Genomic DNA, 16,915 nt, shown 5'->3' with positions numbered 1-16,915 from the left:
ATGGTTGAATTAAGGTGGGTATTCGCTACAAACAACGCCGATCGCGGTCGGCTTTTTTGATTATTTGTGATAACTAATAACTAGCTCGTGCTCCAATGTCGTTCGATATTTCACAGCACGCAAGAATCGCGATATATCGGTACGATTATCAAGAAGTCAATCATAAATATCGATTTTTAGGACTATAATGATAAGATCCATCATTGGTTCGATCGCATCCCAGTCAACAAAATTGTGTATATTTAATGCCGAACTAGGCGAAGATAGTGAAGGGGAGAAGAGATCCCAGCCGTTTTCTCACTATAGCGAGGCGGCACCTTTGATGTACAAAAACTGATCGCTCTCGAATTCAAAAGATCGATTGTTCTATTTCCCATCGTCGGCCAAAGAGATTGGTGGTAGCGTTATTAACCAATCAAACCGCGCATGATTATCACGTGACTTTACCGTGCCGTCTGGCTTTGACAGGTTTGTGAGCACTTGAGCGTGGAGTAATTGTGATGTCATGCAGTCTTCGGATGTTTTTTACCGCTACTGGCGAATTGTATTTCCGAGGTTATAACGATGGAATGGAATAGGAATGAAGTTATCGTTGGACGTTGACGATTTATGTGCTTGAGAATAGTAAAAGACCGGATTGGCTATTGATGAAATTATTTCCACACTTGGTTAGACGTGTTATGGTTATGACTGCGACATAATTTGGTACCGGTAGTGTAATCATTAATGCATGAATCAGTCAAGAGACGTGCGATATGCTCAATCTATCTACTATCTGTTTCTGTCATTGTCCGTGAAGTGCCGATCATTGCTTCAGAACAATCGTGATATTATAACCACAATGCTTCATAGATCCGAGATCTGAATGCCAGTGTTGGGATGACTCGAGTCAGACTCGAGTCATCTTTTTCGTATGACTTTACTTGACTCGAGTCACTTTGCTAAAATGACTTGACTTGACTTGACTCGGCGTATCAGAAATGGGGATTGACTCGTGACTCGGAGCAAATTTCACGAGTCAATTTCAAGTGATCAAGTTATCGGTTTCGATAAAAATCACTGTATCTTGCATATCTTCGGATTGTTCGCGAAACGCTGGTGTAACCCGCGAAAGCGACCAATCATTCAATGATCGTGCGTTTAACTGAGCCTCCATTATTCTCTCACAAATAAATTGACCACAAACGAAGTGATCGAAGCTTGCAGCTTACGTTGTCGTAAACTAGTATAGTAAGGTAATTTAATAGCAACAGGTCTATTTCTGTTCTCTGTCTATACCTCAACCAAACCTCTTGTTCTATTGAAATTGAATTCGAAAATAGTTTATACAGTCCTGAACCATTGGCGCAGGCTGGAATTGTATCATATCATTTCGTAAATGGCTAATGTATTGCATCTTATCAATTCGTTTCTCAATTCTCTATTTTGGCTGGTTACTATAAACTGAAACTACGCAATTACTTACGTAGTTTAGCAGTTATACGTATATGTGACCGATACTGCGCCTTCTTGCGTGTATATTTAACTCTATATTCGTTCATCGGTTCAAAATCAATGACCACTCAATCTGTATGTCAAAATGCTAGCAAAATGCAATGGCGTAACCATGCCTCATACTTCGAAAAGGCAACTTGACTTGAATTGTGACTTGACTCGTGACTTGACTTGACTCGACTTGACTCGAGTCACCTCCAGAAAACGAGTGACTTGACTTGAATCTAGTCACCTTCGAAAATCGATTGACTTGACTCGAGTCAAAATGTGCAATGACTCGAAATGACTCGAAGGTAGTGACTTGACCCCAACACTGCTAAATGCTCACTTGTATCAACGTGAATTTTAATTTTCAGGAAAGAATGAAGTATTAGCCACTATTCCTATCATTAGTGATGTTTTACTGTGTGCAGTTTGATGATGGCACCAACGAGGTAGTTCCACAAAATTGGCTGGCATGCAACAACAGCTTGTGTTTTTGGCCCCCTGAAGGAAATGTGCAAGATCTTTCAAAGATTGCATCTCAACCTACAGACGAATGGAAAGCCCATGGATGTAAAGTCATGTGCTCTGCAGGTTGGTTATACTGATGTTCAGTTGTTGTCTGTATCATTTTCCTATCAATATTTCTAAGTAACTTACAGTCAGTGCCTTAAATCTGCATACGGGCTCCCAGTACCAGGCTATTGGGCAAATTCTACCCCGACTCATCCGAAAATACTCAGCCGGTCAAGTGACAGTTATTATCAAGCTGATAGATATGCAACATTAAGTCAAAGAACTGTTCAGATGTAAGTTGATGAGATCATTCACAGATAATTTTAAAATCTGAGTTGTGTTGAAAGTCAATGAGCAATTATGGCGTATTTTGGCCATTTTACTGTTAGGTGGACAACTGCACATTCCTACCTCATGTGTAGAAGTAGTATATTTTATTAGAAGTGATAGCAACGTCGCCACCAGAGAATGCAGGTTTTTTAGCCTTTGCCAGTCAATCCTGAATCATGGTGTTGGTCATTAAGGGCATTGGTTTGGAGGCTTGGCCTAGAGATTGCGCAGTTGTGAATGAGTAGGCTGTGAAAGACTTATACTTCTTTTATTTAAAACAGGCCCTATGAGTTTCTTACAAACCTGTCGAATTCGCTTGATGAGATAAAAGATGAAATTAACCAGCAGATGAAGCATATGCATGATAAAGTCAATGAAGACGACTCCATGGAAGATTTTGTTAAAGCAGACAGTGTAGAAGAGCTGTATATGCTATTGAAGAATCAGGTCAGCATAACAATTGATTAGTCGGAAGAAACCGCTATGAGCTAAGCATCTTTTTGATATATGTCAGATCCCATCTGCTGTCGCACTGAAAATAGTGAAACCAAGTCTTCGGGCTACAGTGCGTGCATTTTTCAAGTACTTCATGACTCAAAGGCATGCCCCGAAGTATTCGTGGATATGTGCTTCTCGTCAAGGTGGATTTAAGATGCCGTGCAAGGCTCAAATCTTTGGAGTCATCTTTTATGTGAGTGGTATGACAGTTTCATTCCATTTCGTTGCTTGAACTTCAGTTCTTTCCAGCTGTCCTGCAGCATACCGGATTCAGGCTCGCTACCCAGCATGAAATTTCAGTGCACATAAAAACTGTTCTACATGGAGTGCCGGATTGGGATGCAGGCCGCCGAAAATTGAATAGTGTTGCCCCAGGTATACGATCCTAATTTCAAAATAGTATGAATTAATGTATATTGTAATTCGTAATTTCCGAAATTTTGCCTTGAAATGGCCATCAATGACCACCAAGTAACCACAAAACCACTACCGGTGTTCACAGATCCAGGATATAGTTAGCGAGCTATCAGAAAATGTGGTCTGTGGACATGTAAGCACGGGACAAAATAGCTCAGTATACTTGACAATAACCATCTCTCTTATAGTTCAGGTTAGGTTGGGTTATGGTTTAGAGTTGCCATTTATCAAGTAACATACTCGGGTGTGAGATGATCAAATGACGCACAACCAGAAAGGATATGATTGGGACAATCAGTGCTTATTGATAGCGAAAATATAATATTAATGTTTACGTTTTATTTTCCAGATCCCTCAAGAGATCAGCAAAGTTGTTGAATTTACATCTGATGGACTGGACGATGCTCCGCATAGGTTTTATGTCGGGTGACCATTCGGATTCACCTGCTGTTGTTGATCATAGGGGTTAAAATTGTAACTAGTTTGGGTCCTTGCATATTAGCCTATACTGCCAGACAATGTGTATACCATGAACCGGGTAACATTGGACACTAAGAAGTAAACCATTTGAATGGTTATTGATGAAAAGCGGTTGTCCAATTCTCTTTCATGAGGCAACAGTACCACAAGTAGTCTCAATAAAAGGTGAAATCATTCCACTACTCGATAACCTTGACCAATGCTCCCTCTAATTTTTGACGAGTGTGCGCAGAGCCGCAGACCCTTGGACAGCGGTGCGTAACGACTGAAAAAAGGTCCTTACTTCGAATTTTTTGTGCGCAGAGACCGTATCCCAACATTGATAAATTAATGGCAGGGGGGTCAAATTCATCAGAATTTATGGTTATTATATTCTTACAACCAAAAATAGATAGCATGCGAGTCCTAGATTCATAACTTGGCAGCAGATACCTCTAAGTAGTCTTAATCAATGTCAGAAATCTCAACGGGCCCACCCTTATGTCAATTTAAAAAATTGTGATGTCAAAAGTTACCCCCTCAAATTTTATCAGGACGGGGTAACTTTGGACACGGATAATTTACAAAAATACGGTACTCATTTATGACCATGAAGATTTTGAATTAGTTAATTCTAATCTCTGCCCAATAACTCCAGAAAAACACAAAATTTGCCTCCCCTGCACTCAAGTCATTTTTAAGATATGAAGCAAAATTGTCCAAAGTTACCCCGGTTTACGGTACTTAAGCGCCATATGTATTGTATTTTTGGATCTTAACCTGACAAATGATCATGCTAATCTCTCGCCTTTGATCGTGTCATATGTCGGTCAACTTGTATTTTCGTTGATTTTAATAAGACTGAAACGATAGTGAAAATGCTGAGTTACCTTGTGATGACTTGCAACACAGGGTTAGAAATCAACAGCGATTCGGGTAGCGCGGCGAGACTAGCGGCAGGGTTACTAGCGGTCAAGGAGTCTGCGGCTGAAGTGCGAAAATTGTATCTTTTGAAGCATCATTTTGGCATTGAAAGCGTATTATACGCCGGGCGATCGCATCCCATTTTGTTGACTGGGATGCTTTGAAGATGAGGGCTTGTCCCGTAAATGTACACGCGACTCACGAATTATATACGGTCAAGATACTATATGACTTCACAAATTGGTTGAATTAAGGTGGGTATTCGCTACAAACAACGCCGATCGCGGTCGGCTTTTTTGATAACTAATAACTAGCTCGTGCTCCAATATCGTTCGATATTTCACAGCACGCTAGAATCGCGATCTATAGGTATGATTATCAAGAAGTCAATCATAAATATCGATTTTTAGGACTATATTGATAAGATCCATCATTGGTTCGATCGCAAGCCTTGAAGATGAGGGCTTGTCCCGTAAATGTACACACGACTCACGAATTATATACGCCCAAGATACTATGACTTCACAAATTGGTTGAATTAAGGTGGGTATTCGCTAAAAACAACGCCGATCGCGGTCGGCTTTTTTGATTATTTATGATAACTAATAATTAGCTCGTGCTCCAATGTCGTTCGATATTTCACAGCACGCAAGAATCGCGATCTATCGGTATGATTATCAAGAAGTCAATCATAAATATCGACTTTTAGGACTATATTGATAAGATCCATCATTGGTTCGAACGCATGCCTTGAAGATGAGGGCTTGTCCCGTAAATGCACTCTAAAAACTGGGCCCACCTTTTAAGGTGTTTCAAAAAAAACCTTCAAAAGAGGAGGGAAATTTTCTACCTTATTTTATACCTGGTGGTTATTTCCTCACCTCATCACAAGGTGGGCAACTTTCCATCTTGCCTTATCCGGATTTCGCTTCATCCTACCCGGATATCCTCGAGGTACAGCATATAACCACACTTCAAGCCTTCACAAAACACTAAATCACCTTCATTCCAATGCCTTTATTTGCAAATTAGTCACGAATGTGATCCAGTTTGGCATACTCTGCAGTACTGATGTCTTTTACACCTGGCAAACGCGCCAGAAAAACTGACATGACAGTCACAAACTGCATTTCGAAGATCCAATGAATTTCTAGCATCACTGCAAATGCCTCATGGAAGCTCCCGATATTCTTCACCTTTTCAACATCAAACCAGACGGTCCACTCTTTCTTCGTTGTATCGTAGCAAATTGTAGGGCACGCGGATGTGGGTGTCTTGAAGAAATATATTTTTATGTGAAAGAAGCATCAGGTCAAACATACACTTAACACACACACACATTGATGTTATTTCAGTATTCAGCTTATGAAATATACCGGCAGCAGGGCACTGCGGATCCTATTTTCAGTCAACATATGATATCAAATAGCAAATAGGCCAATGTATACGCGGACTTGGCCAGGTGGAAGTGATGACCATTTTGAGTCATCAGCTAATGTGAACAGTAACCTTTAGTAGAGTGGCTCTCAATTTTTTGTCGGTGTGGACCCCTTTTCTTATACATCAGGGCAAGGCATCCGTGCAGACACCCCTAAAGTTTTAGTTCAAATCATGCTCAATAATAGTGCAACCGCCAACCACCTCTTGTCAATAGTCCTTTTTTTGCAAGTTGCAAATATACATCTTGGCGAGTTTAAAGTAGCAACCTCGGATAACTGCTGATATTCACTTTTCGAAACTACTTGAGTACTTTGCAGCCCTTCATTTCCTACTTCCACTTGAAGTAGCTTTGACATGGATTTGAAATCACTACTTCTACACTGTAATAACCTAGAAATATCCGAAGTGATGCTTTACCCGAGCTAAGAAAATCACAAATTATATTACCATTTAGATAAAAAATTTAGAGGTCTGCAAACACCATAAAGATGTGCTTCACGGACCCAGAGTTAGAGCTGCGGGTTTTGGGACCGAGCTGAAAATGGAGCATGGGCTTGTAACACCGGTTTTAGGTTTGCTCCGCACTAAAAAAGGTTGAATACACCACATTAACAGAAATGTATTGATACTATAATTCAATAATTGATAATATAAAACGTAATTTTCATTATTTAAAATCGTCTCCGAATCTCCACGACTCGACTACAGTTGAAGCTCGATTTTGTGCCAGTAGTGGAATAGTTTTTCCCATCATAAATTTTAAGCAAACAGGTACTTATAATATTTATAAAATTCCGTACCTGTTGAACCTGGAAGAAATTGCCACATCCTTCATGAAAAATTGTAGGTATAGAAACAATCCGGTCTAGATTTTGAGATGCTGTAAAACAAAATATATTATAAGTCCAAGTTGATCACTGAATACATACAGGTCAACATCAACTCATTACAATACAGCAGAGTGGAGTGCGTCAACGCGTCGCGTCGTAATGACAGATTAGTATAGATTAAAAACAGTGCGAAAATTGATGCCGTGCAATTGCAACATGACTGAAGAACGCTTTATAGGCCTATATCCTGAGACTGAAGGGCAATTTATAGATGGAAATTACCTACTCAATACAAATATTTGAATAGATCAATGCTTATGTCAAAATCAACAGCTTTATTACAACAAAAGTAATAGATATAATAGCAGAAAGAGAAAAACATACCAATCACAATCCATCATTTTGTCTTCGGGACATCGATGTCAGCTTCTGCGCTTCATCCTATCAATCATATTTTCAATCAATTCCGCGTTGAGGAAAAATCATGCTCATCTCGTCTTCAGGGACAGAAGACGAAACCCTTTTCAGCAAAGCAGTCGAAATTTGAAATATGCAGTAAAACAGAATAAATATTTCATTAGGAGAAAAATTCGTCAAACCGAACCTCAAATCATTTTTTTAACAGACGAAGCAGCAAAAATGAGCAGATTTAAATTTATAGGCTTTACTTTGCCTTGATGAGCCAGTCGAACTTTTCATGCTACTAGTAGGGCTGGGCAAAATCGAGTACCTGAGTGATTCAACTCTGAATCACGTAATATGCTTCGAGTCGGGTCAAGTAATCAAGTATCACTCATTATGGCGTCATAACAGAATGTAAGATGTCAAAGTTGAAATATGTACCGTTTCTGCCACCACCAAAAATTTAATGCCTTTTATCCATCACATATAAAATGCTTTGGTATTTTTCGACTTCATCAATTTCATTCGACTTGGTGACGATGCTGTTGGATGATCATGACTTCGGAGATATGCTACGTCCAGTAACCTTGGTAGCTTTGGTACTATAGGTTTCGTATGCTACGATACCGCCAATCAAGGTTTAAGGCTTCAACTGTGAAAATTAGTATCGAAACTATAATTCTAGGGTATAAAGTAACTTTCAGTGGAGAGAAGCGTAATATCAGTACTGGTACTCGAAAATATCGTATTTTACTACTCGAGTCGAATCATAAGAATTAATACTAAATTCAAGATTCAGGTTTGGGTACTCGAATCATTGTGCCCAGCCCCAGCTACAAGTGATAGTCAGCCTGCCAGTCGCCTAATTGAGCTGCGTACACCAATTCTCTACTGGATCTACTATATAGCATGGTTTCATATCATAGGCTTACCATACGTCCTCTTTCAAGAGGATTTGTCCTCTTTTTTGACTTTTTTGAAAGTGTCCTCGGAGGACGCCCTTTTGTCCTCTTTTTTGAGATTTTGTCCTCTTTTTTGAAAATTTAGGCAGATTTAGAGCAAATTGCGAGTGATATGCCGCATATTAGCACAGAAGTGAAGCTCCGGCGGCTATTTCGGAGTGAAAAACGGTGAATTTAGCTCTGAGCGAAAAGATGACCTTTTTTTTATTTTATTTTTTAGTCATCCACCTAGCAATGTGTAGTAAAAACGTTATTTTGAGTTCTGAGCAGACGTGATGACCATTTTTTTTTTTAGTCAACCGATCACAAAGTGGGAAAAATTAACCGGTTTTTCAGAATTTTACTCCGGTTTTGCTAGTTGCAAATTTCTGAAAAAGTGTCCTCTTATTTGATTTCCAAAATATGGTAAGCCTAACATATCAGAAAATGACCATAAATTGCAGTTACTTTTAAAATTTTTGAACAATTATTTCAACTGAACTGAAACAAAGCTCACTCTGACTTAAGCATGTAGATTTGAAAAGGCAAGTTTGAAGCATGAAAATTCATTCATTAGTGCATTATCGTCTCACCTTCCATTTCTTCACGTGGCGTAATGTAATCTCCATTCTCCAATATGGCGGCCGATCGTCAGACAGCCGACAACGACAGGAACAGTTGAGCAACTATATACGGGTTTATGCTAGCGAGAAAAGAATGCGTTCATACCGCATTCCTTAACAGGAAGAAGCGGTTCATATTTAAAAACGTACAACTATTGTCTGTGTAGTAAGAAAAAGCACAAGTCATAAAAATAATCTTCATAATGAAATTCAAGAGGAGAAGACTTGCGTCGCCAACGCGGTCTCTTCGATCTGTCTGCTTCGAGGTTCGGACGGGTATTAATTAAAGCGTAACCGACATGGCTGATCAGTCAGCATGAGATATTAGAATCTTCCAAGCGGTGCGCATCTCGTATTCCCAATGTTGTCTCCAGCGGAGACAATTGAAGCGTAGCCATTTTGTCTCCTTGGCTACCTAGTCGTCGGAAATTTTACCTGGGCGCTTATGGGTTTACGCATTGTACCTTCATAAAACGGACTAATAATCAGGTACTGTTAGTTATCAGCCGTCCATCTTTTGATATTGCGTTTATACTAAACCATTTATTACTATAACTTACAGATTATAACATCGGGAATTCTGGGAATAGAATAAGAAGCACGATAGAAACAGGAGATAACTCAAATGGCAGAACAGCAGTTAGCTATAGAAGTAAGATTCACAACTCTGAACTAATATCACTGATCACTGGGTGATCCTTTTAAATTTTTCATCCATATGCATTTTCACATCCATGTACAGGTGATTCCAAGATAATGTCGATGGAGGGGGGGGGATCAGTCGGTCAGGTGTCCTGTGCTTATAAGTTATAAGCCTATGGCTGTACAAAACGTTTGAAGGCAGTATCGAGTTTGTGAGGAGTTATAGCGAGGATGAGGAAATGCAGTGTAAGCGGCGATATCCACTTACTTTTCATCTGTGAAATTTTAGCATTTATAAGGGAGAAAATTTTTCATCTAACACTTTGCTTGAAGCCAGCTTGACACTTTGAAAAATTTTATATTTACAGATACATGAACAGACGAATCTTGTATTATGCATTAGTTTGCAGCTGAAGGAATGCTTAAGAACACCTGATTATTACTATGGTATGTGTTCAGTTTCCCTTGGAAGCAATGATGCTCTAAAGAACGAATGGATTAGAGACATCAAGAGAGAAAATTGGAAGCCCTCAAAATATTAAAGGATCTGCTCCAAAGTCCAAAGAATGGAAAGAGCTCTGAAACAATGGAATGAGCAAGAAAGAGCCGCGGAATAGAGACTAACATCGAAAGGAACTGTGACATCGAGCAGACGAGCACTAGGCCAAGGTGGATGCCAGTTTGAGAAACTGCAACTGGTCGTTCGGCATGCTCCTATCTGTGTGTGTCTTGTTCAGATGAAAATATAATCTGACGATTTTTGCTTCATTTTCACCAGCGGCCTGACTTTTCCGTGCTTAGTAGCAATTTGGTCGAAAAGCTGTCACAGACCCAATGAAATCGTCTCGAGACCCTCACTTAAATAGGGGGTGGAATTTCTACGGAAATCATTTATGTATAATTATTAGGGCGTTTTTTTTTACATGTCAAAATTGTAGCGTTAGGTCAAAATTTGTCAAAATTTTTCATGAAGTCAAAATTTTTTCGACATCTGCATTTCGTTTGTATCGTAGATTTTGCACTGTCGGTGTACTTATCATTTGATATTTTACAGCTTGTAGCCTATTTTATAGGCCTACCGTTGTAAACGGCTAATTGTCTGCTCATTGTGAATCGTAAACGGTCAAATAAAACAAATAGGTAGACATGGTGTTATGGTCAACGTACCGCAATATCCTAACTGAAGAAAGACTTCTTGGACATTGCATCATTCTTACATTAAGAAGCGCACAATGAAAAATTGTGATGTAGACAACATTGTCAGAATAAAGCAACACTGTGAGTCACCAGCAGTGTACGCACAACTTGAGTGTTGTCAGCCAACAACTGCTGCTGTTAAACGTCTTTGGCAAGCTTCTTAGTAAGGACATGCACTTTCTACCCAAGAATGTAGGGAAGTATCTCTCGTTGTACTACAACATCTTTTAATTATTTCTACCATAATACATATTGTAACCACTGGAATTCTTCATAGGGCCAGATTTCGTTAAAATATTGTTTTTTTTTCATGTAAAAAGTTCCCGGTTTCTAAGCCAAAAACGGGTTTTTCAGGCCAAACTGCGTCGTTAGGACAGTCAGTTCCAGCCGGAAATGAAGATTGAGTGGTACAATTTTGAAATTATGTGGGAAAACACCTAATTTGCATACGTTAGGTCAAAATTTGGTCAAGTTTCAATTTGGTCAGCCCTATTAATTATACATACATACATCTAGCTAAAAATGGCCAAAAGAAAATACTATTGTACAGAACTAGTTCCATATATTTTAACAGTTCTACCTTAAAAATCTTAAAACCTCGTATACCCAGTGTGTCTTCCGATACAACCCTAAAGCCAGATTTTACCCAAAAGATTTCAATGTTGACAATCGGCAACTATATCAACTCCACCAGGAATTATTTCAGTAGCATCAATATCAACATGTCTCTTTCTTGGCTAGTTCTGTTTTACATGCAAGTGTTCAGCATTCCTGACACTCAAGCAATTACATGAATTAGTTTTGTTGTTCTGTTTCTGATATTTTGGTTTTACAGTGTACCGTATTCAATGACAAGCCTATTTGGTCATCTCAATCAGCAAGAAACTAATTATCCTTCTTTATTTCGGTGTCACAAAAGACTGGCATATTTCCGGCAACGTTGAAAACTATTTATTGCCCAGTTGAACCATACTCTTTCTATGTGGATCGCTAAAATAAAAATACCGTATATCACAATGATCTCGTTGATATATTTCTGGTGCATAGAACCGTATAGTCATAGTGCAATTACAGTTTAATAACCATGGCAAAATCATGGACAGGGCAGAAGCAGTTTAGGTTTAGATAACTTCTTTGAGACATCGAGAGCAAACTTGATGTGTTCCTGCACTCGCAAGCAAACATCACCGAAGGCGATTGACATCACTGGATTCACTGCTACTCAAGACTGCTTCACGTTGAGTTTGATGTAGTCAGAAGCTAATCGTTGAAATATTCGCGTCGCAATGCGGTATCCCTTGGAAGTTACACACGAGTCTTCGCCGTTTTAGATCCATCTAGGGATACGGAAGTCGCAAATGCAATCCATGGCGTCATTCCAGGCTGACATACCTATTAGAAAGGGTATACTATAGTTCATTAATATGGTCTGTGTTAGTTTTGTGATAAAACATACTTATTCCAGACGAAAACCCCTCGAAAAGCGTAAAAACACGGAAAATCCCAGTAGTTCACCATAAGCACCAGTGCGCAAGTAGGTAGCCAGAGCTGTTTTTCAATTTTCTCCGCCGTCACGGTAAGCTGCGCACTCCAGTGTTTATATAGCTCAGTGGAATCTTCGCTTTTTGTGTTCGAATAACTACTTAGTACACTAAATAAATATTATAACTATCATTATTGAGTACAGACTAGAAATTTGCTGAAAAGGATAGTAAGATGCAAGTCGAACCATAAGTAAATCGGTGTTTATGAAACTCGATGGTTGAACGGGGTCCGTTGAGAATGTGGTTCCCGCGGAAACTCAGCTGACTTCACGGAATCGCCGCGCAAGTAATTGATGCGTTGCATTAATTTAGTATATATTATTCGATATTATTTTCGTAGTTAAATGCATTCATTGCTATGGATCAAGGCCAGGCTGGTTTCGGGAATATATGACAACGTTGAAACCGCTGATACCAGTCACGTCTTTGAAATGCGTAAGCAACATAATTAAGTTTCTGTGCAGTGATGTGATGATGAATGCTGAACGAGGACGACGGCAGGTTCCTGCAAGCGAGCTGCAGAAGTGTTTGTTTTCGAATTCAGTTGTTCATCAGACATTGATTCTTATACTGCATGTTCATCAGCCATTAGGTCACTTGATATCAGTTGTCAGGATGACAGAAGAGCGAGGTGTCCGTGTTGTTGCAGAGGTACCGTAACTGGTGGTTCTGATTTCTGCTGTCATTTGGAATGATTGTGTGGTGAGGTAATGTATGAATATATGCTGGCATGGTCAATTGGTCATGTTTATGATTTCGGAAACACACTGGAACTGAAGAACTACCGGTACTCTCTGATTGATTGCGCACATCATCATGCTGGTTATATAATAATATTTATATTTCCTATTCATTGCTGTGCTGCTTTATCAAGTGATAATCTTGATTGATTCATCCATTTTGTTTGATACATGGCTGTTCTGTGACTGCTTACTTCTTGTGAAAATTTAGTATCATTCTTCAGGAGTATTATGGTAGGAGGCCTAGTGGTCTTGGCCAAGTCACAGTAACACAATATTTAATTTTGTTGTTGGCATCAGCAATGCATCATGGCATGCCTGGTTTACTTATGATAACTCTCTCCATTAAGCAACTAATATTGCTTTCTCTGTTCTCGCAGTCTTTTTATCTTAGTTTCTCTGCCTAGTTCCTACCACTTGCATTTATATTCAAAATATATACCGTACCTAAGATTATTGATTTGAAATGTAATATATATAAACCCTTGTAAGGCATTTGTTGATACTAATTTTTTGATTATAATGTTCATATCTGTTTTGCAGGCTATATTTATGTGAAATAGCACTAAAGCAATAGCAGGATTTTTTTCGGATCCTAATTTTGTTACTCAGCTGTCGGACTCCGAAATCCTATTTGACTGTTGGATCAGGACGGATACAGATTCCCAAAATCCGCCCATCTCTGAAATCATCTCATCAAATCATCTCATTTGGCTGCAATTCTCAAGATTCCTGGACAGTAACGGTATGCTGAAAGATTGGTGGAAATTCGATTACGGCATTGGCTATCTGAACCGATTGAAGAAGCAGTTTTGCATCAATATGAGAAGTTTGAAGACTTGACTGGCTGCTTCACTTCATAATAACTGTTTCACTGGCGGATCTGATGTAAGCGCGCGTGGAAGGGATGGAGCTTGTGTCTCTCCCGGTGCGGTAATTCTCCCCATGATGTGGCACGGCGTTGTTAGGGTTTTAGTTTGGGGAATTTGTTCATTGATGTTAGTTTAGGGCTAGTGTTCTGCTAATGTAGTGCGGTCATGGCCGTGTTTGCGGTTTTGTTGATGATTTTTAACTTTTTTATGGTATTTTGTGAGACTGCTGCTATAGGCACTATACTGCTATACTGCTCCTTACGTCAGTTGTAGTATCATCGCATCGTGCTTTCACTTCCGCTTTTGCTACTGACCGCTTCGGCGGACGGACGTGTAATAAAGTCTCTTCAGCATTGTTGAATCGTGCGTGATCATGATAAACTACAGATGGAGGTCTTTTACAATTATGCATTCGCATTCAGATTCATTATCAGGTGATGCATTATATGATCTCGCGCGAAAATACATCTTCCACCTCCCAAAACCCTCCTTATAAAGTGATGTATCGTATATCACTTTATAGGAGGGTTTTTGGAGGTGGATGATCTATTGTCGGAGGTGGGAAGAAGTACTTCACCTTCTTCAGAGGTGTATACCATGTTCCTACCTCTTGTGAAAGAAGGAATTATCGTTTCCACCTCAATTTTAGCCAAAAACCCACCTTTATCTTTTACAGTGTGTACACACGACTCACGAATTATATACCCCTACGATACTATGTCTTCACAAATTGGTTGAATTAAGGTGGGTATTCGCTAAACAAACAACGCTGATCGCGGTCGGCTTTTTTGATTATTTATTATAACTAATTATAACTAATAACTAGCTCGTGCTCCAATGTCGTTCGATATTTCACAGCACGCAAGAATCGCGATATGTCGGTATGATTATCAAGAAGTCAATCATAAATATCGATTTTTAGGACTATATTGATAAGATCCATCATTGGTTCGATCGCATGCTTTGAAGATGAGGGCTTGTCCCGTAAATGTACACACGACTCACGAATTATATACGCCCAAGATACTATGACTTCACAAATTGGTTGAATTCGGGTGGGTATTCGCTATACGAACAACGCCGATCGCGGTCGGCTTTTTTGATTATTTATGATAACTAATAACTAGCTCGTGCTCCAATGTTGTTCTATAATTCACAGCACGCAAGAATCGCGATCTATCGGTATGATTATCAAGAAGTCAATCATAAATATCGATTTTTAGGACTATATTGATAAGATCCATCATTGGTTCGATCGCATGCCTTGAAGATGAGGGCTTGTCCCGTAAATGTACACACGAGTCACGAGTTATATACGCCCAAGATACTATGACTTCACTAATTGGTTGAATTCAGGTGGGTATTCGTTGAAAATAACGCCGATCACGGTCGGCTTTTTTGATTATTCATGATAACTAATAACTAGCTCATGCTCCAATGTCATTCGATATTTCACAGCAAGCAAGAATCGCGATCTATCGGTATGATTATCAAGAAGTCAATCATAAATATCGATTTTTAGGACTATATTGATAAGGCCCATCATTGGTTCGATCGCATGCCTTGAAGATGAGGGCTTGTCCCGTAATTGTACACACGACTCACGAATTATATACGCCAGAGATACTATGACTTCACATATTGGTTGAATTAAGGTGGGTATTCGCTAGAAACAACGCCGATCGCGGTCGGCTTTTTTGATTGTTTATTATAACTAATACCTAGCTCGTGCTCCAATGTCGTTCGATATTTCAAAGCACGCAAGAATCGCAATCTGTCGGTATGATTATCAAGAAGTCAATCATAAATATCGATTTTTAGGACTATAATGATAAGATCCATCATTGGTTCGATCGCATGCCTTGAAGATGAGGGCTTGTCCCGTAATTGTACACACGACTCACGAATTATATACGCCAGAGATACTATGACTTCACATATTGGTTGAATTAAGGTGGGTATTCGCTAGAAACAACGCCGATCGCGGTCGGCTTTTTTGATTGTTTATTACTAATAACTAGCTCGTGCTCCAATGTCGTTCGATATTTCAAAGCACGCAAGAATCGCAATCTGTCGGTATGATTATCAAGAAGTCAATCATAAATATCGATTTTTAGGACTATAATGATAAGATCCATCATTGGTTCGATCGCATGCCTTGAAGATGAGGGCTTGTCCCGCAAATGTACACACGACTCACGAATTATATACCCCTACGATACTATGACTTCACAAATTGGTTGCATTAAGGTGGGTATTCGCTTGGAGTATTTGGTTGTATTAAGGTAGCACGCGTAAGTATGAACTAACGGCTATCTCAGGTGCAACAAGGAGATCCGGTGCCGCTGTGGCAGTAGTCTAGACTTATCCTAACCGTAATAACTAGTTATTTTTTCTGACTCGCATAGGCCTAACGTACTTACTTCCTTTCCCTCTTTTCGTCGTCGAATATCCACTTCGAGTCACCTTTTGACTCAGAAAACCTCTACCTCCCCGGGACTTGACTCGTCTTAGTGAGTCGAGTTCTGGTGAGTCTTTTCTCTACCTCTTCGAGTCTTGACTCTCTCTCTCTCTCGAGTCAGGACTCGTCGAGTCTTTTCGTTAGAGACTTGACTCTCTCTTGAGTCAAGTCTCTCTGCCTACTGCTTTCTCCTCTCTCGCGCGTCTCGTTCGAGACGTCGAGAGACTGTCTGGCTTTCCTAACTAAATTACTTAAGCGCTACGACACCGTCTAGACCAGTGGTTCTTAACCTTGCTCCCAGCGCCCCCCAGGGGGCGCTGGCGATGTTGAAGGGGGGCGGAAACGCTCAGGGGACGATATGGGGGGCGCTGGGCTCAGGGGGGCGGTATGGGGGGCGCTGGAGAAAAATGGCTTCGCAGTAGATGATGTGGTGATAGGACATATCCTTAATGAGTATTCAGAGCAAATTAACACCGAAAACTTCGTTACATATAGCCTTCAAAATACATATAGGTTTAATTGTCCATGGGCGCCTAAATGACTGACACCGAATGTTCCTGTCTTGGCAATCTGAACCCCAGAAGACGAATTCCATCTGGCAGG

At 39.8% G+C, this 16,915-nt stretch overlaps 2 protein-coding genes and 2 long non-coding RNA genes across 5 annotated transcripts in view; 2 read left to right on the top strand and 2 right to left on the bottom strand.

Moving 5' to 3' along the window:
- LOC145453601 (uncharacterized) overlaps window positions 1–11,712 on the top strand; it is a 125,753-nt gene extending 114,041 nt beyond the window's left edge. The window contains exons 2-3 of one of the 2 annotated variants that reach the window (XM_080331567.1): window positions 9,867–10,218; window positions 10,277–11,712. The gene's annotated coding sequence lies outside the window, so the exon portion shown is untranslated. Of the gene's footprint in view, window positions 1–9,866 lie in introns of both variants that reach the window. The other variant, XM_080331566.1, reaches the window with a different exon arrangement.
- On the top strand, window positions 1,256–3,667 carry LOC145454204 (uncharacterized). Its single transcript, XM_080332216.1, has 4 exons — window positions 1,256–2,070; window positions 2,129–2,285; window positions 2,604–2,769; window positions 3,587–3,667. Exons 1-4 carry the CDS (start codon window positions 1,890–1,892, stop codon window positions 3,665–3,667), a joined length of 585 nt encoding a protein of 194 aa, XP_080188342.1. The 5' UTR covers window positions 1,256–1,889.
- Window positions 5,618–9,051, bottom strand: LOC145454672 (uncharacterized). The gene is made up of 3 exons (XR_013920201.1): window positions 7,275–9,051; window positions 6,861–6,940; window positions 5,618–5,894 (listed from the first exon to the last, which is right to left on the bottom strand). It is a non-coding gene; the product is annotated as an uncharacterized LOC145454672 (long non-coding RNA).
- Window positions 11,707–12,303, bottom strand: LOC145453604 (uncharacterized). The gene is made up of 2 exons (XR_013919842.1): window positions 12,152–12,303; window positions 11,707–12,087 (listed from the first exon to the last, which is right to left on the bottom strand). It is a non-coding gene; the product is annotated as an uncharacterized LOC145453604 (long non-coding RNA).
- Window positions 12,304–16,915: the final 4,612 nt, after the last annotated feature.

Source organism: Botryllus schlosseri, chromosome 13, assembly GCF_051294905.1.
Source record: "Botryllus schlosseri isolate E-star chromosome 13, Bs_hap1, whole genome shotgun sequence".
NCBI classification, from domain to species: domain Eukaryota; kingdom Metazoa; phylum Chordata; class Ascidiacea; order Stolidobranchia; family Styelidae; genus Botryllus; species Botryllus schlosseri.
The sequence above is the reverse complement of the archived record's forward strand: the minus strand, read 5'-3'. Positions and strand labels throughout refer to the sequence as shown.